The 22,113-nt window shown below is 31.8% G+C and overlaps 2 protein-coding genes across 6 annotated transcripts; both read right to left on the bottom strand.

Annotated features, from left to right (window-relative positions):
• Positions 1-590: 590 nt before the first annotated feature.
• LOC145312815 (syntenin-1-like) lies at positions 591-7,977 on the bottom strand. Of its 4 annotated transcripts, none has more exons than XM_080152054.1 (11): positions 7,839-7,977; positions 7,032-7,107; positions 6,152-6,203; positions 5,704-5,771; positions 5,031-5,091; positions 4,332-4,384; positions 3,631-3,694; positions 2,885-2,968; positions 2,288-2,331; positions 1,390-1,464; positions 591-870 (listed from the first exon to the last, which is right to left on the bottom strand). In XM_080152054.1, exons 1-11 carry the CDS (start codon positions 7,858-7,860, stop codon positions 825-827), a joined length of 645 nt encoding a protein of 214 aa, XP_080008180.1. In that variant the 5' UTR covers positions 7,861-7,977; the 3' UTR covers positions 591-824. The 4 variants fall into 4 exon arrangements, with proteins under 4 accessions (XP_080008180.1, XP_080008179.1, XP_080008183.1 ...); XM_080152053.1 differs by having other exon boundaries at positions 7,032-7,110; positions 7,839-7,890; XM_080152057.1 differs by lacking the exon at positions 1,390-1,464.
• A 2,991-nt stretch (positions 7,978-10,968) lies between these two features.
• LOC145311936 (hepatic leukemia factor-like) lies at positions 10,969-21,728 on the bottom strand. Of its 2 annotated transcripts, none has more exons than XM_080150988.1 (10): positions 21,645-21,728; positions 20,853-21,020; positions 20,202-20,232; positions 18,632-18,757; positions 18,336-18,479; positions 16,018-16,134; positions 15,556-15,629; positions 15,095-15,166; positions 14,351-14,402; positions 10,969-13,979 (listed from the first exon to the last, which is right to left on the bottom strand). In XM_080150988.1, exons 1-10 carry the CDS (start codon positions 21,698-21,700, stop codon positions 13,833-13,835), a joined length of 987 nt encoding a protein of 328 aa, XP_080007114.1. In that variant the 5' UTR covers positions 21,701-21,728; the 3' UTR covers positions 10,969-13,832. The 2 variants fall into 2 exon arrangements, with proteins under 2 accessions (XP_080007114.1, XP_080007115.1); XM_080150989.1 differs by having other exon boundaries at positions 18,336-18,476.
• Positions 21,729-22,113: the final 385 nt, after the last annotated feature.

Raw genomic sequence — 22,113 nt, 5'->3', positions numbered from 1 at the left:
TTAGCCTGCAAACCCCTAGCTTGAAACAAATTAGATACAATTACAAAATAAAAACAAAAAATAAAATTAGTATAATGATCGATTGTTCGTCAATACTTTTATTAATTACTCTTGACTTGGTCATACAATAACAAGGATGACAACATTCATAAGTAGCGAAGAATGAACTATAGATCCTGTTTACTACAAAATAAAAATTTTAATAAAATCACGAAACCTTTCATGATTTATAATGTGGAAATCTAGGAATCCATCTAGCACCACAAATTTCAGCCGTTTATCTGGCTAGGAGTTGAAAAAAAAACTTGAACACTTAAAAACTAGGAATCGATCTAGCAACCCAACCAATAAGCAAATCTCACTGAAACTTTATAGAAATGTGCAGAGTTTGAATTTATTTAATCCCTAAAAATTTTAAACTCCTATCTTGAAAAGGAATCGAGAAAATCATGAAAACTTAAAAATCTAGGAATCGATCAAGCACCCTTATTAATTAACTAAAAATCACGTTTCCCCCACAACGTTTCAAACGGACATACGGACATTTCAAATGATATAGCTTCGCTACTAAAAAAAACACAACAGGGGTTAAGAATAGATAACAGTATATTTTATTAATTTAAACTTTATTTTCAATAAAACAGAAAATATAATAACATTTAAAACTTTTGTCTATATGCCAACGTTAAAAATAAACTGGAAGGAAGTCTAAACATGACCCAAACATGGAAACACCTCTTTTTAAAAATATTCCAAAGCACCTAAACGAGTTTAAATTTGAGGCTTAGCCCTGATTATAATAAACAAAATATTTGAATTTAAAATCATTCTCTGTTCATAGTTCGAGACAACAGTTCTTGTGCCATGTTTCTAAATATAAGATGGTATTTTAATGGACATATGATGCACGTGGATATATAGAGTAAATATGAATATAGGGAATGAGGTAAAGGGGGTGAAAGGGGGGTATCGTCGTTATCGTTATTGTTATTTGAAGTATTTGAAATTCTGGGCACCATCCAAGGTACAATATATCAATTGGTAAATTAATCAACAAGAAAGAACAAACTAATAGTTGATAAGCATTCAAATTTAATGTTTAATATACATTATAAGTTAACATAAGTTTAAAAGTGCAGCTACTCTACAAGTGTTTGTTTAAAATTGGAGGGCTCAGTAATGTTACGAAAATGTCTCTTTTAATTTTCTTTCAGTTTCTTTACTTTTCTTTCTCTCTTTTTTTCTTTTTCCTACTTTCTTTCTCTCTATCTCCTATTGAAAGTCATTATGTTTATAATTTCAAACAGCTCGCTGGACATTATCAGCCTTGTTAATCATATAATTTTGGCAAGTCTAAGAAATTTTCTAGAATAATTTTTTTTAAATTACCTTGTTAATTCAAAGAATATATCCGACTCCATAACAGTTATGCACACATCGTTTTCACTTTCAATAATCCTTTTCCTAATATATTGCATTTATTATTACTTGGATATTATACCAGATTTTAATTTACTCTAAAACGTAAAACTTTTAGGGGGCTAAAATAGCACTCCCCCCCCCACATCCCAATCCCACCTTTAACTACTCCCCTCCCCTCCTACTTGATAAACAAACTGACCAATAAATTACAGGGGAAATAACAACCTAAATTGATGACAATTTTTCAATATAATCATATTTATAATATATACCCTACCCATGACTTGAGGTTTTTATTTTAAAAGAAATGTTTCGAAGGATATTAATTTTGATCACTTTTCTAAAAAGATGAAGGTGTTGAATTTGTATTTTTGACAGTTTGACTTTAGGGTAGTGTTTAACTACAATATATAAAAATAACAGTGGTGTTGCCTCTAGCCTCTAGTGGTGGTTTCTTCCAAACATATGAATGTAATATTCCCCCTATATGTTGTTTTTTGAAGAAAAAAAATCTGTTAAGGTTGGAATTTGTATGAATGGCGGGTTAGCCCCTCCCTCTTAAAATCTTAAAACCATAACAGGACTTGCAAAAAAGCAAAACCTCATTAGTTCAGTGGCTAGCGAGATATTAATCTTCAGACAGACATGAAGACATCTAACTATTTAATAGTCATGGATGTATTACACAGCATAAATAATATGTTAAATGCAAGTTTGCCAGGAGTTTCAATATTATTGTCATTTATACAGCTAAAATTCAGTTTGCCATAAATTGCACACTGCGAAAATACACCTAATGTACTTCTACTGGATGTGTAAATGGCAGCCCCCCTTTGTATTATAGATAATCAAAGTATAATTTTACCTAAATTCACCATCAGATATTCCAACAGTGCAAATGCCATTCAACTAAAACAAAAACTTTTTGGCGATAATTTTCTCAACTGGCTTTAAAAATTTCGGGAATAGTCCCTTTCGTAACATCGCCCCATAAGGGGCGATTCGTCGTATTTTTAAAATGGCTTTTTGATATAAGAGCAATACAATGGATAGGAAAAATAAACCAATAGCGTCAGGATTATTAACACAGCCAAGTCGCTGTAAAAGAGCAGAAAGAAATTTGCTAGCTGACGAAACAGGTCCCCAACAGGGGGATCCAGGTAGTTGTCAGGTTATACATCTATATTTATAGATATTTTTACCCTTCAATGCTCTAGCTCAGAATGGGTCTCCTATCCTACATACTTAACTATAATAAAGTAAAATTTGAAGCTGGCTAAAATAATGACCCCCCTCCCTCTTTCACCCACTTTACCCCATTCCCTTCCCTCCAGCTGGATAAACAAACTGACCAATAAATTATGTCCATGTTAGTAACAATAAATTGACGATGATTTTTCCCCTGTCATAATATCCATGTATATTCTATTTCCATTCTTTCGCATAATAAGAAGATACAAACCTCAATAACATGATAACCAAGGAGAATTCCGTTTTTAGCAGCAGAGCTATCCCTCGCTATTCCTGTAATTCTTCCATCTGTAACCTAATATACACATATTTTTTATATTGGATGTACATTTTAGAAATAGAGGAAAAATGAGTAGATTAGGTGGTTTACAAAGTATTATGAAATTAACATCCAGCCTATAAATCTTTTGAGGTATTGCATATCTTTGCTTTTTCATCAAAACACTAGAAACAAGTAGCCTTTTTCTAAGTGTTTTAGATTTTTCAATAATCCTTGCCTATTTTGACAACATATATGACTTAATTGGCTTTTTTTATTCAAACAATTTACATTACAATAATTGTATTGCTTTCATTTTACGCCCCTTGAGGCCTCTAAGGGTAACAAAGGTGATGGGTTTTATGGGGAGTTTTGTTTTGCGGGGGTAGTACCCTCCCCTAAAATAGCTATAAACCTTCCCAGGACCTAAACTAAAGCTAAACTGTAAAGGAGAACCATAAAGTTAGCGGTTGGCGAGATCCTTCTGTACAAACAGACAGACGCACAGAGACACAGAAATCATGTGCATTCTTTATTATACGGACTATTGGCTTTGCCCCTAGCCTCTAAGGGCTTCGCTCCAAGATGTGAAGTGAGATCCTTCGCTACAGATGAAAAAAACACTTTTCTACTTCTTATCATTCATTGCTGTTCTACCTCTAAACATTAGTATTCTTGATTAATATTATTTGCACTACCTTAATTCCAACAAGTCCAGCTGAATCTTTGCATAATACAATACTTCTGCTCAAAAGTCTGTCTCTGAAATCGATATATTATTACTGGATAATAATTAATTGGATAGTAATACTCGCAGCTTGCTAAAATAGCGATAAACTAAATCTACCCCATCACCTCCCCTCCTACTGGATGAACGAACAGACAAATAAATAAGGTCTATTTTAGCAATCTAAATTGATAAAAAAAATTCCAATATATCCACGTATTCTATATCCATTGTCCCTGATAACAAACAAAAACTACTACACAATTTGTTATAGATTAGAAAATCATTCCTTTAGCTATTTTTTTTTATAAACTTTTATATTATTTTCAAGATATAAAGAATGCTTGATTTTTTAAATCATGAAATTGTCTGTTTAGTTTAAACATTTTGGATAAAACACGATAAAATATATTAATAGATTATTCTTAAAAACGAAGTTTTATAACCTAATCTAAATGTCGTCTTACCTTTGCATTTTCTTAAATAATAAATTTAAGAATTGATATAATAATACTTGGATTTTACACAATATGGGTTTAAATAACGATTACCCTATCCAATCCCCTGTAACTATATAAACGAACTGACCAATAAATGACAGGGGAAATAGCAACCTAAATTGACGACAATTTTTCCCCTATCACAATATTCTACAGTAATTAAGTAAATTACCTTACAGCTAATATGATATTGTTTTGTGGGCATCTTCTCAATCTTTCATGAACCTGAAATAGTTACTTATCGCATTGTAATATAGACAGCTTTTCGCGGATATTAAAATGAAATACAAAGGTTAAAACCAGTTTTGTTAGTCCCGAGGGGACGAAGGCCCGGACTAATAAAACTTGTATTAGTTTTACAAATTTAATTTTAATTTTCGATGAAAATTTCTGTATTACGATGCCATGATTTTTTTTGTATTGCCGGTTCTAATCCAGCGGATATTAATCAGTTTTGAAGTCATACTGGAAAACGAATTCTATTTGTTTTTTCTATTTAACTTTAAACTTTTTGAAGTATATTTCCTACATACATTCAGTTAGAAATACTATCTCTTCATGAATAAAATATTTTAAAGGGGAGTAATAATGTATAATGTCACATATCTGTTTAGAAGTTCGTGCCTTCTTCCCCCCAAATAGCCTGAAAAACGCTCTTTAATAAATATCAGGGCTCGGCAACCGCGCATCAGCTGACAATAAGCCTCGGGGAAATCAACCATTTACAATTTTAAAAATTAGCTGAAATCCTAAACATGACCCAAAAATGGCCATAACTCTTTTTTAAAATCTTTCAAAGCATCCAAATTGTTTAAAATTTGAGGTTTATTCGCGACTTACGCGCAGCTGCAGATCCCTGATGTCAGGATACCTGGTCGTCTGTCCATCCAGCTACACAGCTTCTGTTAATTGTCAATATCTGATCTCCAAACCTTAAACAAAACATATTTCAACAATTTAAACAACATTCACAAGTAGCGAAACACAATAAAAATCATTAAAATAACAAAAGAACAAAGTTAGTTGTAGAGCAGATGTTCAGTTGTTGTTATAATACAGAAAAGAAAGAGAGAAAATATGCAAAAACTAAAAGAAAATCGCGAAACCTTTAAAAATAATGTTTGAAACATGACTAACAGACAGGCGGACAAAACAATATATAGAATACATACGAAGGAATCTGCACTGAAATTTCAGCTTACTATCTTCAATAGCAGCCGAGGAAATCGGAGTTCTGGTTGACGTACAAGCTGTTGGACAAAAAATGGGAATTAAAGATTAGCCTCGCTATCAAAAATGACTTACTATTAAATTATAATGTGATTTCACTATAAAGTTGTGCCATGGATCGGCAGCCGCACAACAGACGCTCATTAGCCTTAAATTTAATCCCGCTAGTGTGCAACAAAAAGAAATTCCGAAAAAATGGATTGTCTTTTTAGGAACGGGTTTGGCATATACAGCTGGATTTTAAAGCCGAGGCTTGAATGCGATTGTCGAGCCCTATGTGTACGCTTCCCAAAGGAACAAATATTTTACCCAACCTGAGTCCTGCCATTGCAGCTGGGCTACCCTTCGCTACGTAGCTCACAAACACACCTTTCTTCAAGCTCTTAAGAAAATTAAATATAACCTGGTGAGTTATAAAGACACCTACTTTATTATTGTGTGTGTGTTTGTTTGTTTATGTGGAATTGTAGTGAGATTTTAAACTGTAGACAATTTGGTTTAAAGTTTTCTGGAAATAAATATAGAATAAAAGTGGATAATATCATTTGGAAAAATTGCTGTCACTGTTGCTAATATGGACCTTATTATTGGTCAGATTGTTAATTCATTAGGAGGGGATATGGTTAAATTGGGTAGATGGGGGGAAATGTTATTTTAGCCAGTTGCAAGCATCATGCTATGGTGCAACATACTAGTAATAAATACAACTAGTAGTATATCAATTAAATTGTAGACCATTAGGTTCATCCATCATAATAATACCTGAACTCGCATACCAATCAAACCATATTCATCTTTGCATAGCATAACAAACCTGTACAAGAAAATGTCCTTAGACAAACAAAAATAATGTAAAAAAAAACATTTAATTAAATCTGCTGAAGAATTAAGCTAACATTGATGGAAAACTAATGAAAAGAATCCATAGTCAAAGTCAAAGAACGTGTCCTAACTTTGGTGATTTTTTAAAAAATAGCTAGTCGGTGCTTTTAGTAAGTAGAAGGTGTAAAATGATCCATAGAATTTAGATATGCAATCGTTTTTTTTGTAGACCATTTATTTTTTAAGTAATTTGAGGTTTTTCTAAAATTAAGTTTGTTTTAAGGTGCTAAAACGCAACTAAAAAGAATAAATTGTCATGATGAACAAAAATAGTAAGGTCTTTGATTTGACACCTTACTTTTTGAATTCTGTTGAGTAATTATTATAAAAAAAAACCTATTTGTTTAACCCCGTTGAATCAAAACTTGGAACTTTGGGAGCTCGTTAAGAATGGGTTAAAGAAAAATCACAAAAGTTAGAACACGTTCTTTAGAAGAAAAAGATATTTTAAAAAATTCTGTGAGACAGACATTATTATTAGAGACTGGGAGAAAGAGTAACTTGTACAGATATCCTAAAAAATAAAAGTAGTAGGTATGTTTTTTGTTGCTAAATTTCGGTAACTACTTAACCGATGGGGTTGACAATTTTATGGGGGCTTTACATAAGTACGAGGTGGGTATTATGCTATTTTATTCTTAGATTAAATCTTGGGGTGGTTTTAGGCTATTTTTCCTTCCTACACTGTTGAATACAGAGCCCATAGGTGCTAGGGGCGCTGCTGCTAGTATTTTTTAACAAGGCCTAATAAAAAGTTGACCTGTTAGCCCAAGGGTTTGGTGGTGTGTTTACTTGACCAGCAAGCATGCTTTCAACAGACAGGTAGGTTCTTGGCCCTGCTTGTAATAAAAAAACTTAATTTTTATTTCTGTAGATAGGATAGGTCAGAATGTATTCTTATAATAAAGTAACAGGTTGTGTGTTTGTCTGAGTGTCTGTCTGTCTGTACCGAAGGATCTAGCTAACCACTGAACGGATCGGGTTTTCCTTAACAGGGTAGCTTCTCATAAGTAAGGAAGGTTTATAACTATTTTGGGGGAGGGTACCACCACCCTCCCAATAGAAATCACAAAAAATCATTTTTTTACCTAAACAGACTTGAACGCAACATAGCAAGGTATCGTAGAGACTTAAAAGCAACATAGATAGGTATTGTATTATTTTTTTAAAAACTTAAAGTACCACTAGAGGCCTCTGGAGCGTAGCCGCTAGTTCTTATAATAAAGTAATTAGATCTCTGTGTGAGTCTGTTTGTACTATAGGATCTCACAAGGCGGCGCCACTGTATGACTTACTACACTTTTTAAAATTACAATTTCATATAGGGGGTCGACTTCCCAATTTCCTCCACCTAATATGCCCCTAGAGATCTCTATGGACAGGACATACGTAGCCACTAGTATCTAATAAACAAAGACGGTTTGCAAAAAGTCGAACTTTCTTGTTTGTCTATTGGTTAGAAAAGTTCATATTTTTAAGTGTATTTCTATTTGCATAATATTATTACTTACAAAAAAAATTTTGGTATATTTTTAAATGTTAGAACATCTAATTATAAATTAGTTACCTTTATAAGGAGAGAGCGCCATTTTGAATTCTAATTATTTTAATTGAATACTGAAAATATAATTTTTTACATAAATTCATCATTAATGAATAGAGTAAATAAATATACCCTGCTGAATCTTGAACATTGGTTGACATGAAATTTATTAGTTTAAGTCGACACAATGACATATGTTCCATTGGTCATGGTTGTCATCTGGGGGAAAGGGATCTACACCATTCCGTCTTATTTTGATGTATCCCAAAACCAAATCCCTAACCTATGCATATGGATGAGTTGCTCCTACTTGAGGCCAATAAATTCCCTCTTCATGAATTATTAATTTCTTGAACCTGATATAGCAGCAGTAGAAATAACTTTGAATGTCTTTAGTTATGACGCGGTGTTGGACGTGAAATGAACCTATATCACCTATCTTACAACGAGCGTATGAACTACGGTGTAATGCAACAGCTTTTCGGTTTTTTTTATCTTTGTTACATAGTCCTTTGTTGTTATGATAACAGCACTAAGGTTAAATATATATGTAGATTCAATTTTATAAAATGAGGATTATATTCAGAATTTTTCTTTATTGGTAAAAACTAATCATGAAAGTGGTATAAATGACTTTGTTTGTGTGTTTTCTTTCATATCAAAAAAATAAGAAAAATCATGTACTCAGAGGCGTGCACAAGGGAGATTTTGGATCATCATAGAGTAGTATGTCTATAGGTTAACCCGCGACCGTGGCTTAACACGTAGCGCATCCGCTCGTCGTCGGGAAGGTGATAGGTTCGAATCTCGGTCTGACACCGCCGCGTCATAACTAAAGACGTTAAAAATGGTTCCTACTGCTAATATGTCAGATGCGCGACGTAAATAGTTAGAGTGGGGGGAATGCCTTGGCCCAAAACAGGCGCAACTCGTTACCATGCACAGTTGTGACTTCTCAGACAAAGGTCGTGCATCTTAGAGAGTTGGTTGTCTGATGGCCGATTGGACGCTTTACACCGCATTCACAAGCGGAGTATGTTTCAAGGTGCGTGGAGAGAGGTCTAGTTACCTAGTACCCGAAGCAACACCAAGCCCCCTAGAGTCTTAACATCTTAACATGTCTCTAGGTTATCCTAATTGATAATATATTCTTTTCTATCCTAATTATTATCAGAACGTGTCACTTAATTATCTATATTTTGCTCTCTTCTTTATATCACATGCACGTGACAAAAAGAGACATTCCACCGGTTAAGGTTTTTTATAATCATAAATGTTTTGCTTCAGGAAAGTTAGTCATTGTTGGGAAAAGCTGAAAAGAAATATTTTTTTAAAAAGAAATTTTTATAAAAAAAAAAGCGGTATGGTAACACTAATTTTGATAGTTTTTGTTTTAATTTATTATTTCCAGTTTTGTTTCGAGACCGATTGATATACCTGGATTAGAACTGGTTTTCAGCCATACTGAAAAATAATGAATAGAACTGTATTACAATTTTCCACTAATACTAAAATAAAAATCATAAATTAAAACCAATTTCTTAGCCGGGGCTAAACAATTGAATAAATCTTATTATTTTTCCTTTTAATATTCGCAGAAAGCTGTCTATTATATGATGCGATAATTAACTATTAAAGTTTAAATAGTTCGGAATTCCCTTTTAATTTTTTCGAACATTATTTTTTGCAAATTTTGATACTTAATAGTTATTTCTCGTATCTTATTATAAACGGCTTTCCGCGGATATAGAATGTACAATTATAAGATTAAAACTTATGATTGTACATTTCTATATTCGTAGAAAACTGGATATAATACGATGCTAGACATAGTTTTTTCGTATGGATGAGAACCGGTTCCTATCCACCGGATTCGAATGAATACGAGAAATGTTATTATAACATTTCTAGAATTTAACTTTAAAAATACTTGATACTGGATTGTCTCTTTTTGTTGGTTATTAATTATAAATAACAAGTATATTCAGAGGAAAAGAATCTCTTATTATTATTATTGTTGTATTTATTTATTCCACTTTACACACTTCTCACTCTGAAAATGATTAATATTTTTGTCTCTCAACAGAATAAAAAATTGTCCTGTAGATTTCTGGTGATACAATATTACAATTGATTGTATAATTTCTTCAATTTTAGAAAGATGTTCAATGACTGCTTAAGCTTTTTAATCTTAGAGAATTCAAAGTTAAACAAATTAGCTCAAACATTTTATCTTTATTTAGACAGCTTTCAGCGCATATTAAAAAGAAAAATTATAGGATTAAACTCAGTTTTGTAATCCCCAATGGGCCGAAGTTCCTGACAAATAAAACAGTATTATTTTAATGATACAATTTTTTTATTGCAAAATATTCGTAGAAAATTGTCTGTAATACGATGCTATAGATGATTGTTCATGCTTAAGAACCGATTCTAATCCAATGAATACTAATCGGTTTCGAAGCCATACTTGAAAATATATTCCTTAATAAATTCCAGATCATGTTTGAACATAATTTTAGCCCTTTAATTGCAATACCTTTGTCTGGAATTATATTTTATCGTATTCATTCGAATCCGGTGGATAGGAACCGGTTCTCATCCCTACGAAAAAAACTATGTATAGCATCGTATTATATCCAGCTTTCTACGAATAAAACTAGTTTTAATCTCATAATTGTACATTCTATATCCGCGGAAAGCCGTTTATGATACGATGCGATAAATAACTATTACCTGTTTAATACCACGGTATTCCTATAAATGTTACAAGTATAAGGGACATCCAATGGGGGTCGGTAAAAGGTGTTTCCTTCCCCTCAAAAAAAGTTTGGACGTCCTTGCTATAGCAGCTGATATGTTAGCAGAAGATAACATACTTTAAATTTTGGGAACCATGATATGTTACTTAGAATCGAACTTGATACTTATACCATGTCACGACTAGAACTATTTATATTTTTTGCTCATAAGATGCAAGTTATCAATAGAATATATTTATTTTTAATCCTTTCCTTACTTAACCTAACATAACCAAAGGCGTAAATTTTATTATTAAATATATTTTTCTTTGTATTTTTATAAAACCTCTTTCAAAATCTTTACATATGTAACCTGTTTTTACAGGTGTTTTTCCATACAGAAAAAAAAGAAAAACAAATAATATTTTTATTATACAATAACTATATATTTTTACAATTAGTGATTTTTACAAAATTAATTAATTTAGGTTCTATAAATTTATATCACAATTTTATTCAAAATTCCTATTAAAATTTTTATATATCCAACAATTGTTAAGGTAAAAATTGATCTAAAAAGTTCTCTGAGGTTAAAATTTTCTCTTAAAGTATAGAAGCGTATTTAGCTATCAGCGATTTCCAATAATTTCATTTTCAAAGAAAATTTCTTTAATATAAATGAAATCTTGTATTAAATTTTTTTCTGAAAATTAAGACCTAAAAATTTGAGAGGAAAAAATTAAGACATTTATTTAACATGACAAACAATTATCTTTATGTGATTTATTTTTTAAAAAATTTATTGGAATAAATTAGGTGAAATGTATAAAATAAAAAATAGACCAATTAAATTTTTTTCAATAATCAAATTTTTAATCTATGCCTTTTCATTATATCAAAACATTTAACAACTTGCAAAGTATGATTTTCTTGAACAGATAGATATTTAAAAATTATGATTTAATTTTTCTTTCAAAAAATGGATGTAGGATATACGTGGATATATTGACAGGGAAAAATTTGTCACCAATTAAGGTTACTATCAGGGCCTTCATTTTTGGGTCAGTTCGTGCATCCAGTAAGAGGGAAGGAGTAAAGGGGGTGGAGGGCGGAATCGTTACTTTAGCCAGTTGTGAGTATTGCTTTATCAGAGTACAGGAAAATCTGGTGCAACATCCATGTAATATACAATATCATAACGTTACTCTTTCACTTGATTTCCTTAATTAATTTTGGCCACAAAACGTACATAATTATTATTAAATGAATTAAAATCTCTAAATATCTGTCTCTGCAATTTTAAAATCAGATTTCTATATGTGCGTAATAAACATATAATAACAATTCTTATTGAGTTTCTTTAATATATACATATTCTAACATTTAACATACTATTTATATTTAATTTACGGGATGACCCACAAAAAAGGGCTTTTAGTCTTTTTTGTGGGCCACACTGTAATAATTATAACTGTTCTTTGGTACAACAATTTTAATAACATATTATTTGACATTCATTGGGACAGCCTCCTAAGTGCAAGTTTCAGTTGATAAAAATAAAATATTTTTTTGAAAAATATTTGAATAAATATAGATTTATTAATTTATATCAAAAGTAAATTTTTAATTGCTTATTTTGATTTGTCTTAAGTGCAACATACATAAATAAATTATTGTAAATATTGTCTGTAGGGCGGCAAAAATGCATTGATTTTTTACAAATTTTATCAACATTTGTCTAATTTTGTATTCATGCCATACATTTTGGCCTATAACACATTCTTTTTTAATAAAATTAAGACAGTTTTGCATGGCGCCTTTTTTTAAGCATTCATTATTTTAAACCAAATTAGAGTTCAATTTGAGTTCTTAGCAAAATTGCTTTTTTATGAAAAATTAAAACATGATAGTTATTATCAGATAATTTGCATTTAAAAAGTTAGTTATGTATGTAATTAGTGGTTGGTTACAAATTTGAATAAGGCTGTATGAAACGATCAAAGAAATTTTTTTAAAATTTAATGAAATATGATTATGTAGACATTTTTATACCTATATTATTTCAGTGCTTTTCTAGATTATCCTTTAGAAGAAGCAAATTTTTTTTCTGATTCTGTGCCATGATAAAAATGTCTTGATTAATTTAAAGGAGAGCGTGGTAGTAAATATGTGGTACCAGGTACATTTGAATAGCGGACATAGTTGCAGGTCATTATATTCTAACATGATTTTTAAAAGCCAGAGCTCGGCAGCCGCGTGTCAGCCGCAAATAAGCCTCAAATTTAAACTCGTTTGGATGCTTTGGTTTTTTTTTAAAAAAAGGTACTGTCATATTTTCTTATTTAGGTTGAAGTTTAGATTTCCAGCTGACTTTTAGAATTGTAAAAGGCTTTCAGGCGGCTGATGCGCGGCTGCCGAGCCTTGTTAAAAGCAAACTTTTGGCTTACAGGATTTCCAAAATTATCATAAAAGGTAATTTTATTTGCTTCTTGCTTTTTAAAATATTTTTTATTTTAATCTTTTAAAAATTATGAAAGAATATTTTTTAAGTTACAAGTTACAACAATTAAAATTTGGAGGGTTTAATTTTGACACGACACTGAGCATTCATAATTGCCATTCAATAAGTATCATTTATTCAAAAAATCCAGGTGATTTTCTTTATCATTCAAGTTTCATTTTAACCAACAATAAATGATTTAATATTTTTTACAAAATTAACATAAAGATTGCTCATTGATACAAATATTTATCTGTTTAATTTGATTGAAGAAAATATTTTTTATTGCAAAATTTTCCAAAGTTTAAATTTATGAATACTTAAAAACATAATGGTCTTTTTAGATAATATTAATGGAAAGGTTGAAAATGGTCTTATTTCCTGAAGATTCATCCTAGGTTTACTTTTGTCGTAATAATTTGGAACATTGTTAAGAAAAAGTTATAAATCTTTCCAGGGCGCAGCGGCTAAGAGAACTGATAGCTACACTTAGCCGAGGCGATCCTAATTCGAACCACCCTAGCCACACTCAGCCAAAGTCACCCCTTTGCCCCAGTCAGTCGAAGCCCTACATCTTGAAGAGTGGCTACAGAGCCCTGATCCTTTTGAAATCGTATTAATCCTTTAATAGAAGAAAATAGTAAACTATGGTTTTCTGTAAGAAAGAAGAAACATTTCAAACCTCCCAAAACAAAAATATGGCAACTTTTAGCATTTGATATGAGTATATTGAAAGTGGTATTTTTGACAGTTTTACTTTTTTTTTGGTAAATTTATTTAGTTTACCATTTGTTCAAGTTTTTGAGAGTTGTTGTTGGATGTATGGTTGTTGAGGGTGTTGGTGTTGTTGTTGTGATTGTTCTGCTGATTCTCCAGACTTTTCTGTTTCTCTACAATTCTTGCAAGCAGATGGTCAACGTTTACCTGAAGAAAATATGAAAATTTTCTAAAATATTTTGTTAATTTTGGTAGTTAAATTACTCTATAATTTACTACGTCTGTTCGTCAGTCAGTCACGTAACGATTAAGGGGAAATGAGATTTACTCACCTGCTATATAAGTTAGACCTCTGATTTTTCTTGACAAAATTTCCAGCATTATGGAGCATATTTAGAAATATGACATCCATGGCAGTCCGACTGCTTTTAAACTTGATAATTCACTTGTTTGACCGCTATACTGCTCTGTGTTCAAATCAAAAATGGGCATAATAAGTTTAACTCTTGGTGTTGTGTCTTAAAGAGAAGCAGTGCACTAAATTTAGTGGCTTTAAAAAAAGTTTATAAAAATCTTACCCTTATATGAGCATTCTCAATGTTAAGTTTCTTCAGAGTTATTCTTAGATGCCTGAAATAAAAAAAGTTAATAAGGTAAATTAATATTAGATACATAAAATTTAGATTAAAATTATTATGTTTTTTGGACTAAGCTTTACATAACATTTATAACTTAAATCATTAGCCAATTAAACTTTATCTATGAAGTAAATTTATAACAAGTTTAGATTAATAATATTCAAAACAAACTTTTAAACTTGATTATTTAAATATTACATAATATACACATTAAGTTTTATACATAAATAATCTATTTTGAAAAATAAGCATGAACAAAAATAGAGATTTTCGTTATATTATTTTGTTATTAACTAGCAGCTTTACCCCTAGCCTCTAGGGGCTTTACCCCAAGAGGTTTAATCTATAGATAGCGGCTACGCCCCAAGATAGTGGCACTTTCAATGTTTTTTTTATTTCAAATGATGATATACAATGATACATGTTAACAGATTTGGTTAGAATTTTTCTTTGTTGCGTTAAAGTCTCTAAGAATATAAAATAAATTTTTGTGATTTCTCTTGGGAGGGTGATTATACCCTCCCCCAAAATAGTTTTAAACCTTCCCGGGACCTATGAGAAGCTACCCTGTTAAGGAGAACCATATCGGTTCAGCGGTTAGCGAGATCCTTCGGTACAAACAAACAGGCAGACATCGTTCTACTTTGTATTATAATTATTAGATTTAGAATTACAAATTCTTACATGTTTTGCTTTTCAAGGTATGCTGCACGCAGAGCAATCTGATTCTCTTTTAAGCGTCTAGCCTCGCGCGATCTAATATAAATATTTATTTTAATAATTTATCAATAATAATAAAATAAAATGTATTTTAACTATCGCAAAATATAAAAAAAAAGTATATTCCCATATACTGAACAATAAATGTATAATTTACATATGTATATCCCAGACAACTACCTGGCCAAAGTGGTGGGGACCTTTTTCATCTGCTAGAAAATTGCTTTCTGCTTTTTTATAGCGACTTGGCTTTGTTTTTATATTCAACGCTATTGGCTGTTATTCATACACTTAATGGAAAGTCGGCACAGGGTCCCCATCTCGTGGGTAGAGCTGCATATAGTTCATGCACCCACTATTCTTCTACTTTAATTACTGAACGAGCACAAAAACACAGCTCGCTTCGCACATTTTATATTGTTTACCTTCTAGCTGCAAAATTGTTCTTAGCTCTCTTCTCCCAGTACTTGTCATCCTTCTCGTTATTGGGAGTGAAATTCTAAATCAAACAAGGATGACAACATTAATAACAGTAAGAGGAGTTAATGAAGGGTTGGGTATAATTCTACAACATTGATACATAATATATTTTCAGAAGTATCAAATATTACGGAAAAATTTGTGTATATATGTATAATAAATGTATTTCTGTCAAAATGACAGCAAAACTGTGAATATGACATTGCAATAACTGTATTTTTGTCATATCCCCTAAAAATGAAGGTGTAAATTTGACTATAAAACTGTGTTTATGACAGTAGGTTGATTGTATTTTTGCTAGTCATAATGGGCTATGTAACCTAAAAATTCTACTATAAATGTGTATTTTTGACCTTTAGCCTTATGTTTTTAAATAGCAGCAATATAGCATTCTAAAATCTACCAACCTTTGGTCTTTTCTTGATGATAGGTTGGGGCTTCAGTTCCTCGGCGCTGAAGCTGCGAGTCTTTGGGTCAAACTCTGCCCCAGGAACTATGGCCAGAGCTAGGTCATCTTCAGATACCTGTAATATATAACTATAGATGAGGATACACGTACAGACTCTGCTCTAGGAACTATGGCCAGAGCTAGGTCATCTTCAGATACCTGTAATATATAACTATAGATGAAGATACAAGTACAGACTCTGCTCTAGGAACTATGGCCAGAGCTATGTCATCTTCAGATACCTGTAATATATAACTATAGATGAAGATACAAGTACAGACTCTGCTCTAGGAACTATGGCCAGAGCTAGGTCATCTTCAGATACCTGTAATATATAACTATAGATGAAGATACAAGTACAGACTCTGCTCTAGGAACTATGGCCAGAGCTATGTCATCTTCAGATACCTGTAATATATAACTATAGATGAAGATACAAGTACAGACTCTGCTCTAGGAACTATGGCCAGAGCTATGTCATCTTCAGATACCTGTAATATATAACTATAGATGAAGATACAAGTACAGACTCTGCTCTAGGAACTATTGCTAGAGCTAGGTCATCTTCAGATACCTGTAATATATAACTATAGATGAAGATACAAGTACAGACTCTGCTCTAGGAACTATGGCTAGAGCTAGATCATCTTCAGATACCTGTAATATATAACTATAGATGAAGATACAAGTACAGACTCTGCTCTAGGAACTATGGCTAGAGCTAGGTCATCTTCAGATACCTGTAATATATAACTACTAGCGGCTACGCCCCTAGAAGCCTCTAGGGGGCACTCAATGTAGGAAGTGGAAAAATCGACCTCACTCCATTTTAAATTTGAATTTCAAAAGAGTAAAAAAATATTTTTGGGGGGGAGGGGGTGAAGACACCATCCCCAAAAATAGTTTAAAACCTTCCCAGGACCTATAGGAAGCTTCACTGTAAAGAAGAACAATATCGGTTCAGCGGTTATCGAGATCCTTCGGGACAGACTAAAAACGCTTATTACTTTATATAATAGGATAGATGAAGATACAAGTACAGACTCTGCTCTAGGAACTATGGCCAGAGCTAGATCATCTTCAGATACCTGAGCTGGATCTTTAAATCATTTCAATGGTGATCTAAACCACCCCGCGCGAAATTTCAGCCAATCACAGCGGCGCATTTTAAAAATACGCCGCTGTGATTGGCTGAAATTTCGCGCGGGGTGGTTTAGATCACCATTGAAATGATTTAAAGATCCAGCTCTGTAATATATAACTATAGATGAAGATACAAGTACAGACTATAGCTAGGTCATATTGGGTAATGTGATTTTTAATTCGCCCCCCCCCCCCCCACCCCCCTAATTTTCATTTTAGCTTTAAAAAGAAAAAGTAAAAATACATCCAATTTGGGGGTGGTGAGGGGTAAACCTCCCAAAATGCCATAAACCTTCCCCGGACCTACATAAGAAGCTACATTGTAAAGAAGAACCCTATAAGTATTAAATGCTAATGTCAGCCACCAAAATTTTGTTTTAATTTTAAATGTACACTTTTATAACAAAAATGCAGTTTATTATAATCTTGAACATTCTTTTAGAAAACAAAATGTTGAAACCTTATAGTTTAATATTATATACATGAAATATGAAATTTCTACTCGCTCTCTCTCTATCTCCCAGCTTGAAGAAAAATTGTTTTATAATTCTATTTTAGGTATTATACAATGAGATTAGCTGCTGTTATATCAGAGCACATAATTTGCTACTTTACCTTTCAATTTTTTACGTAACATTTTAATTTGCACAGAGGATTGCGTTTAGGCGTTTGGGACTAGAATGTATAATGCACCTAAGGTTTTATAACAATGTATTAATTATAAAGTTATTGTTTTTAAACTTGCTTGTTGATTTAGTTCTAAATTATCCTAACTATTATATATTGCAAAGACTACCTAACAAATCCCTTGTTCAAGTCACTGCCTGATAATATAAATTTAAACATTCATAGTTTTAGGCATATTTTCATTTATAATAGGCCAAATCGTGTAACATTTTCTAGCCTAGACTTACATAATAATTATGGCTAGCCTAAGTAATTCTATAAGATTTAACAATGGATATAGAATATACGTATATATATACGACAGAGGTTGCTAACACGGACCTCATTTATTGGTCAGTTCGTTCAGCCAGAAGAAGGGGAGGTGATAGGAGAAAAGGAAAGTATTGTTATTTAAGCTAGCTGCGAATACATAAAAATCTGGGGCAACATTCAAGTAAAAAAAATTACCTTAAAATCTACATCATCGTTCTTCTCCTCTATTCTGGTGAGGTTAGGTGTCATGTTGCAGGTGGGGGAGGGGTTGCTGGAGTTAGAGTGGGTGTAGTGGTGCCCAGAGGACGACAGAGGCGAGCCCTCCATACTATTGGCCTGCTGCAAAATTATAATTATTATTTTTTTTAATGGTTAAAGAATCAAAAAGGAAATAAAAAGATTTTTTATGCAACTGTAAATTCTGCTTAATGCTACCTCAACTACCTCCCCCAAAATTACCAGGTCGCTTTAGTTAGCAGGCTTTTTTATACCTGTTCCTGTTTTGATTGGTTGCATGTCCACTCCTGGAGCAGCTGAGCTGTGCTCTCAAATCCTTGATCCATGGACTGCTGCTGAGCCAGCTGCGGCTGCTGCTGCTGGTGATATTGGCCGCCATTCTAAAAAAGCAACATTTACAAATACATTTAATATCAAAATTAATAAAAAAAAATTACATTATTACATTAAGAAAATAAAAAAAAATGATTATTAAAAAAATTATTATTAAAATTATTTAAAAATGAATACTTAAAGTTTAAAACAATATAATTTAAGTATCCAAGGCCTATGGTCTGTGTTATGAAAATCTAAACCTATTTTTTGCAATGAAAAATAATAAATCAATTGTTTGATAGTAATTGAACAGCTAAAAGACCAAAAGAAGGAGTTTATGTTATCAATTTTTATGGTCGACAAAAAAATTTTTGAGAGCGAGAGACAAAATATTTTTCTTATATTCATATTTTTTCTTATCTAATTTTATTCTTTTATTACCTAAATAAACAGAATACACTGAAGATTCTTAATCTATTTAATTTAACTTAACTGCGCATTATTGGATGATATAATGCTTGTAAGAAACGCAGATTCTCTAGATTTATTGTATGAATGTATAAAATTATTTCAAATACTCTGTATTCAAGTTCTCTCATAAAGTGAAACTTGTAGCTGGCTAAAATAAGGATCCCCTCATTCCCTCCCCTAACTGACCAATAAATGATGTCCATATTAGTAACCTAAATTTACGACAATTTTTTCCTCGTCAAACATTTTATTTTGAGGGCGGAAATTTAAATTATATTTAAAATTTTGAGGTGGGTAAAATGAGGGGTTTAAAATTTTGCGGGGAATCAAACATTCCTATGGCTTTTCCTTTCTTCACTTTGCTACGTTCGGACATAATTCTTCTTGTAATATATATTGAATAGAAAATATTACATAATTTTATCTTTTGTTCCCGTGATGAATTAAGATTATAAACCCCTAAAAATATTATTAATTAGGTGGTTATATATTCTTGTACTTATAAAACTTTATACTCCTTGCTTTAGAGAAGGATAAGTAAAAAAAATAAAGATGTTTTAATTCATTTTTCAGTATGCCTTCGAAACTGATGAATATTCGCTGGATTAAAACGATACTACAAAATCATGTATAGCATCGTATTACAATTTTTAACGAATATTAAAATAAAAATCATGTAATTTATACTAGCTTTGTTATAACGGGCCTTCGCCCCCTCGGGCTAATATAACTGGTTAAAATCTTAAAACTTTTCATTTTAATATCCATGGAAAGCTAACTTTCATATTATGCGTTAAAAATAGTATTAAATCATGTAATAATTTTGACTTTTAGTATAACCATTGAATATTTGTGCCTTCAACAGAAAGAAAAGAAAATTATTCAATATGTTTTGAATTAACTGCAATAAAAATTGATTCGACTTTAAATAGAAAAATTAAGATAAAAAGATGTTGTTGAAATATTATTTAATCTCTGTACAGCATAGATGCATGTATATTTAACCAAATGTTACATAATTCAAATAAAATGTACTACCTGACAACTTGAAGGAGCCTCATTCCAGCCTCTAAAATATTACATAACAGTTTTTATTTTAGTTTTTTTTTCTAATACATAAGTAAATCTCTCTCTCCTCTCTTTCTTTCTCTGACTGTCTGAAACTTTGAGCTTGGTCCATTGCTCGGTAGCATAGCTTGATTTAAAATTAATCGCAACAATAGAGTGTTTGGTTAACAAATATTCTGGCAGACTAAGTAAAAAAAAGGTATCTGGTTTATCATTTCAAGATTTATTTACTTCTTATATTTGTAATCTTATATTAGTATTTTTTATTTAAAGTAATAATAATCACAACCTAAGAAAACAGCAATACACTTTAAATAAATATCATGCCTCACTTTTGGATAATTCTATGACCTTTTCTTAATTAACAAGCTATTCATATGACAAATTATTCTTTTCTATTCATAAGCAATGATTGGCAAAAAAAAAAAGATTGTATAATCCAGCCTCCAGGGCTCGCAACTGCGCCTTAGCCGCCTATAAGCCTCAAATTTAAGGCAGCTTGTGTAAAAAAATTAGAAACAGGTTTGGACATCCAGATTAATTTTAAAGTTATAATATGACGTTTTCACTGAGGCTTACACGCTGCTGTCGCGCGGCTGCCAAGCCCAGGTATAATCCTACCTGTATCCTTGCCAGTACTTGAACTCTTGGTCAACATTGGACATGGAGATTTTCTTCTCCCAGAGTTGTGGGCCCAGGAAAGCTGTCTGTGGGTTGGGGAAGTTGTTGAACACGTTCCCCTCGTCACCCTTCGTGGGCTTCATAGCGGCCTCATAACCCATGTTCCAGCTAAAAGTAATAAATAATTAATTTTAGTATTGTCTCTATTATTATGGACGAATAGATAATTATTCTAAAACACAAAAAGTTAAACATATATCTCTCGTTTCTTTGTATGTCTACTGTTAGTTTGCACTATTTTCATGAAAAACTATTTGCCTCATATTTTTATTTTAGATTTAACCATTTTTGAATAGCAGTTAAAATTTTGCAACATTCAATTCAGTTTTCAGTAAAACATTTGGGTATAGTCCCTTTCGTGGCAACGCTGCTTAAGGGGCGATTCTTCGGTTTTTTTTCACAGTATCTTTTCTCCTATTTCTAATCCCTGCGGGGTGCTCTAACCCTGTGGGGCAATCACCTAACCCAATATAACATAACCTAACCTAAATTAACCTATCAAAAGCCATTTTAGAAATACGATGAATCGCCCCTTAATGGGCGTAGCTACGAAAGGGACTATTCCCAAACATTTTTGTAATTTTTTTTAAAAAAAGGAAAAAAAATAATGCTGCTATTAAATAAAAATCACATTTCCATCAAAACAAAAACCTTTGTAGAAGTTTTAAAAATCCATCAATCAATCAACAAAAATCCACCAAAAAATGAACCAATCCATCCATGGATACTTACTGATATTGTTGTAAGCAGTCGACCCGACCCATCAGTTTCTTAACGTCCATTACCATTTTAGAAATTTTGAATAGCTTTCTTTTACTTTCTGAAATTAGTGGGATACATTATTTATGCTATAGTCATGTAAAATATCTAGAATGACTGTTATTAAAAACATCAAGAATTTTTTTAAAATATCCATGATATTGCTTTTTCAAACTAGCGGCTACGCCCCTAGCATCTAGAGGCTCTGCATTCAAAGGGGCAGAAAGAGGCCAGAAAAATTAAGACTTAAATCTAAAAACAAAACAGCCTAAAACCTTAACATAATCTATGTGAAGGTTACCTTACATAGAAAAATCGATTTAGTAGTTGATGAGATCTAAAGTTTCAGACCCAACCCCTTTCTTCTATATATAGTAGGATTTGAATTCAAATTTATCTTATTTTTCAGAAACCCAAATCATACTTTTACATAATATGTTGG

Source organism: Acartia tonsa, chromosome 2 (assembly GCF_053477335.1).
Source record: "Acartia tonsa isolate MP-2025a chromosome 2, ASM5347733v1, whole genome shotgun sequence".
NCBI classification, from domain to species: domain Eukaryota; kingdom Metazoa; phylum Arthropoda; class Copepoda; order Calanoida; family Acartiidae; genus Acartia; species Acartia tonsa.
This window is presented reverse-complemented; position numbering and strand designations above follow the sequence as displayed.

Excerpts from the sequence above, each read along its gene's own strand:
- LOC145312815 (XM_080152053.1), bottom strand. The coding sequence starts at position 7,860 with ATGGCGCTCTCTCCTTATAAAG. Across the intron at positions 4,385-5,030 it reads CTGGATGGACAGACGACCAG|GTTCATGAAAGATTGAGAAG; the intron begins GTATCCTGACAT and ends TAACTATTTCAG. Across the intron at positions 871-1,389 it reads ATATTCTTTGAATTAACAAG|AAACATGGCACAAGAACTGT; the intron begins GTAATTTAAAAA and ends TCTTATATTTAG.
- LOC145311936 (XM_080150988.1), bottom strand. The coding sequence starts at position 21,700 with ATGGTAATGGACGTTAAGAAACTGATGGGTCGGGTCGACTGCTTACAA. Across the intron at positions 14,403-15,094 it reads TACCTTGAAAAGCAAAACAT|GCATCTAAGAATAACTCTGA; the intron begins GTAAGAATTTGT and ends TTTTTATTTCAG. Across the intron at positions 13,980-14,350 it reads TTGAGAATGCTCATATAAGG|GTAAACGTTGACCATCTGCT; the intron begins GTAAGATTTTTA and ends TATTTTCTTCAG.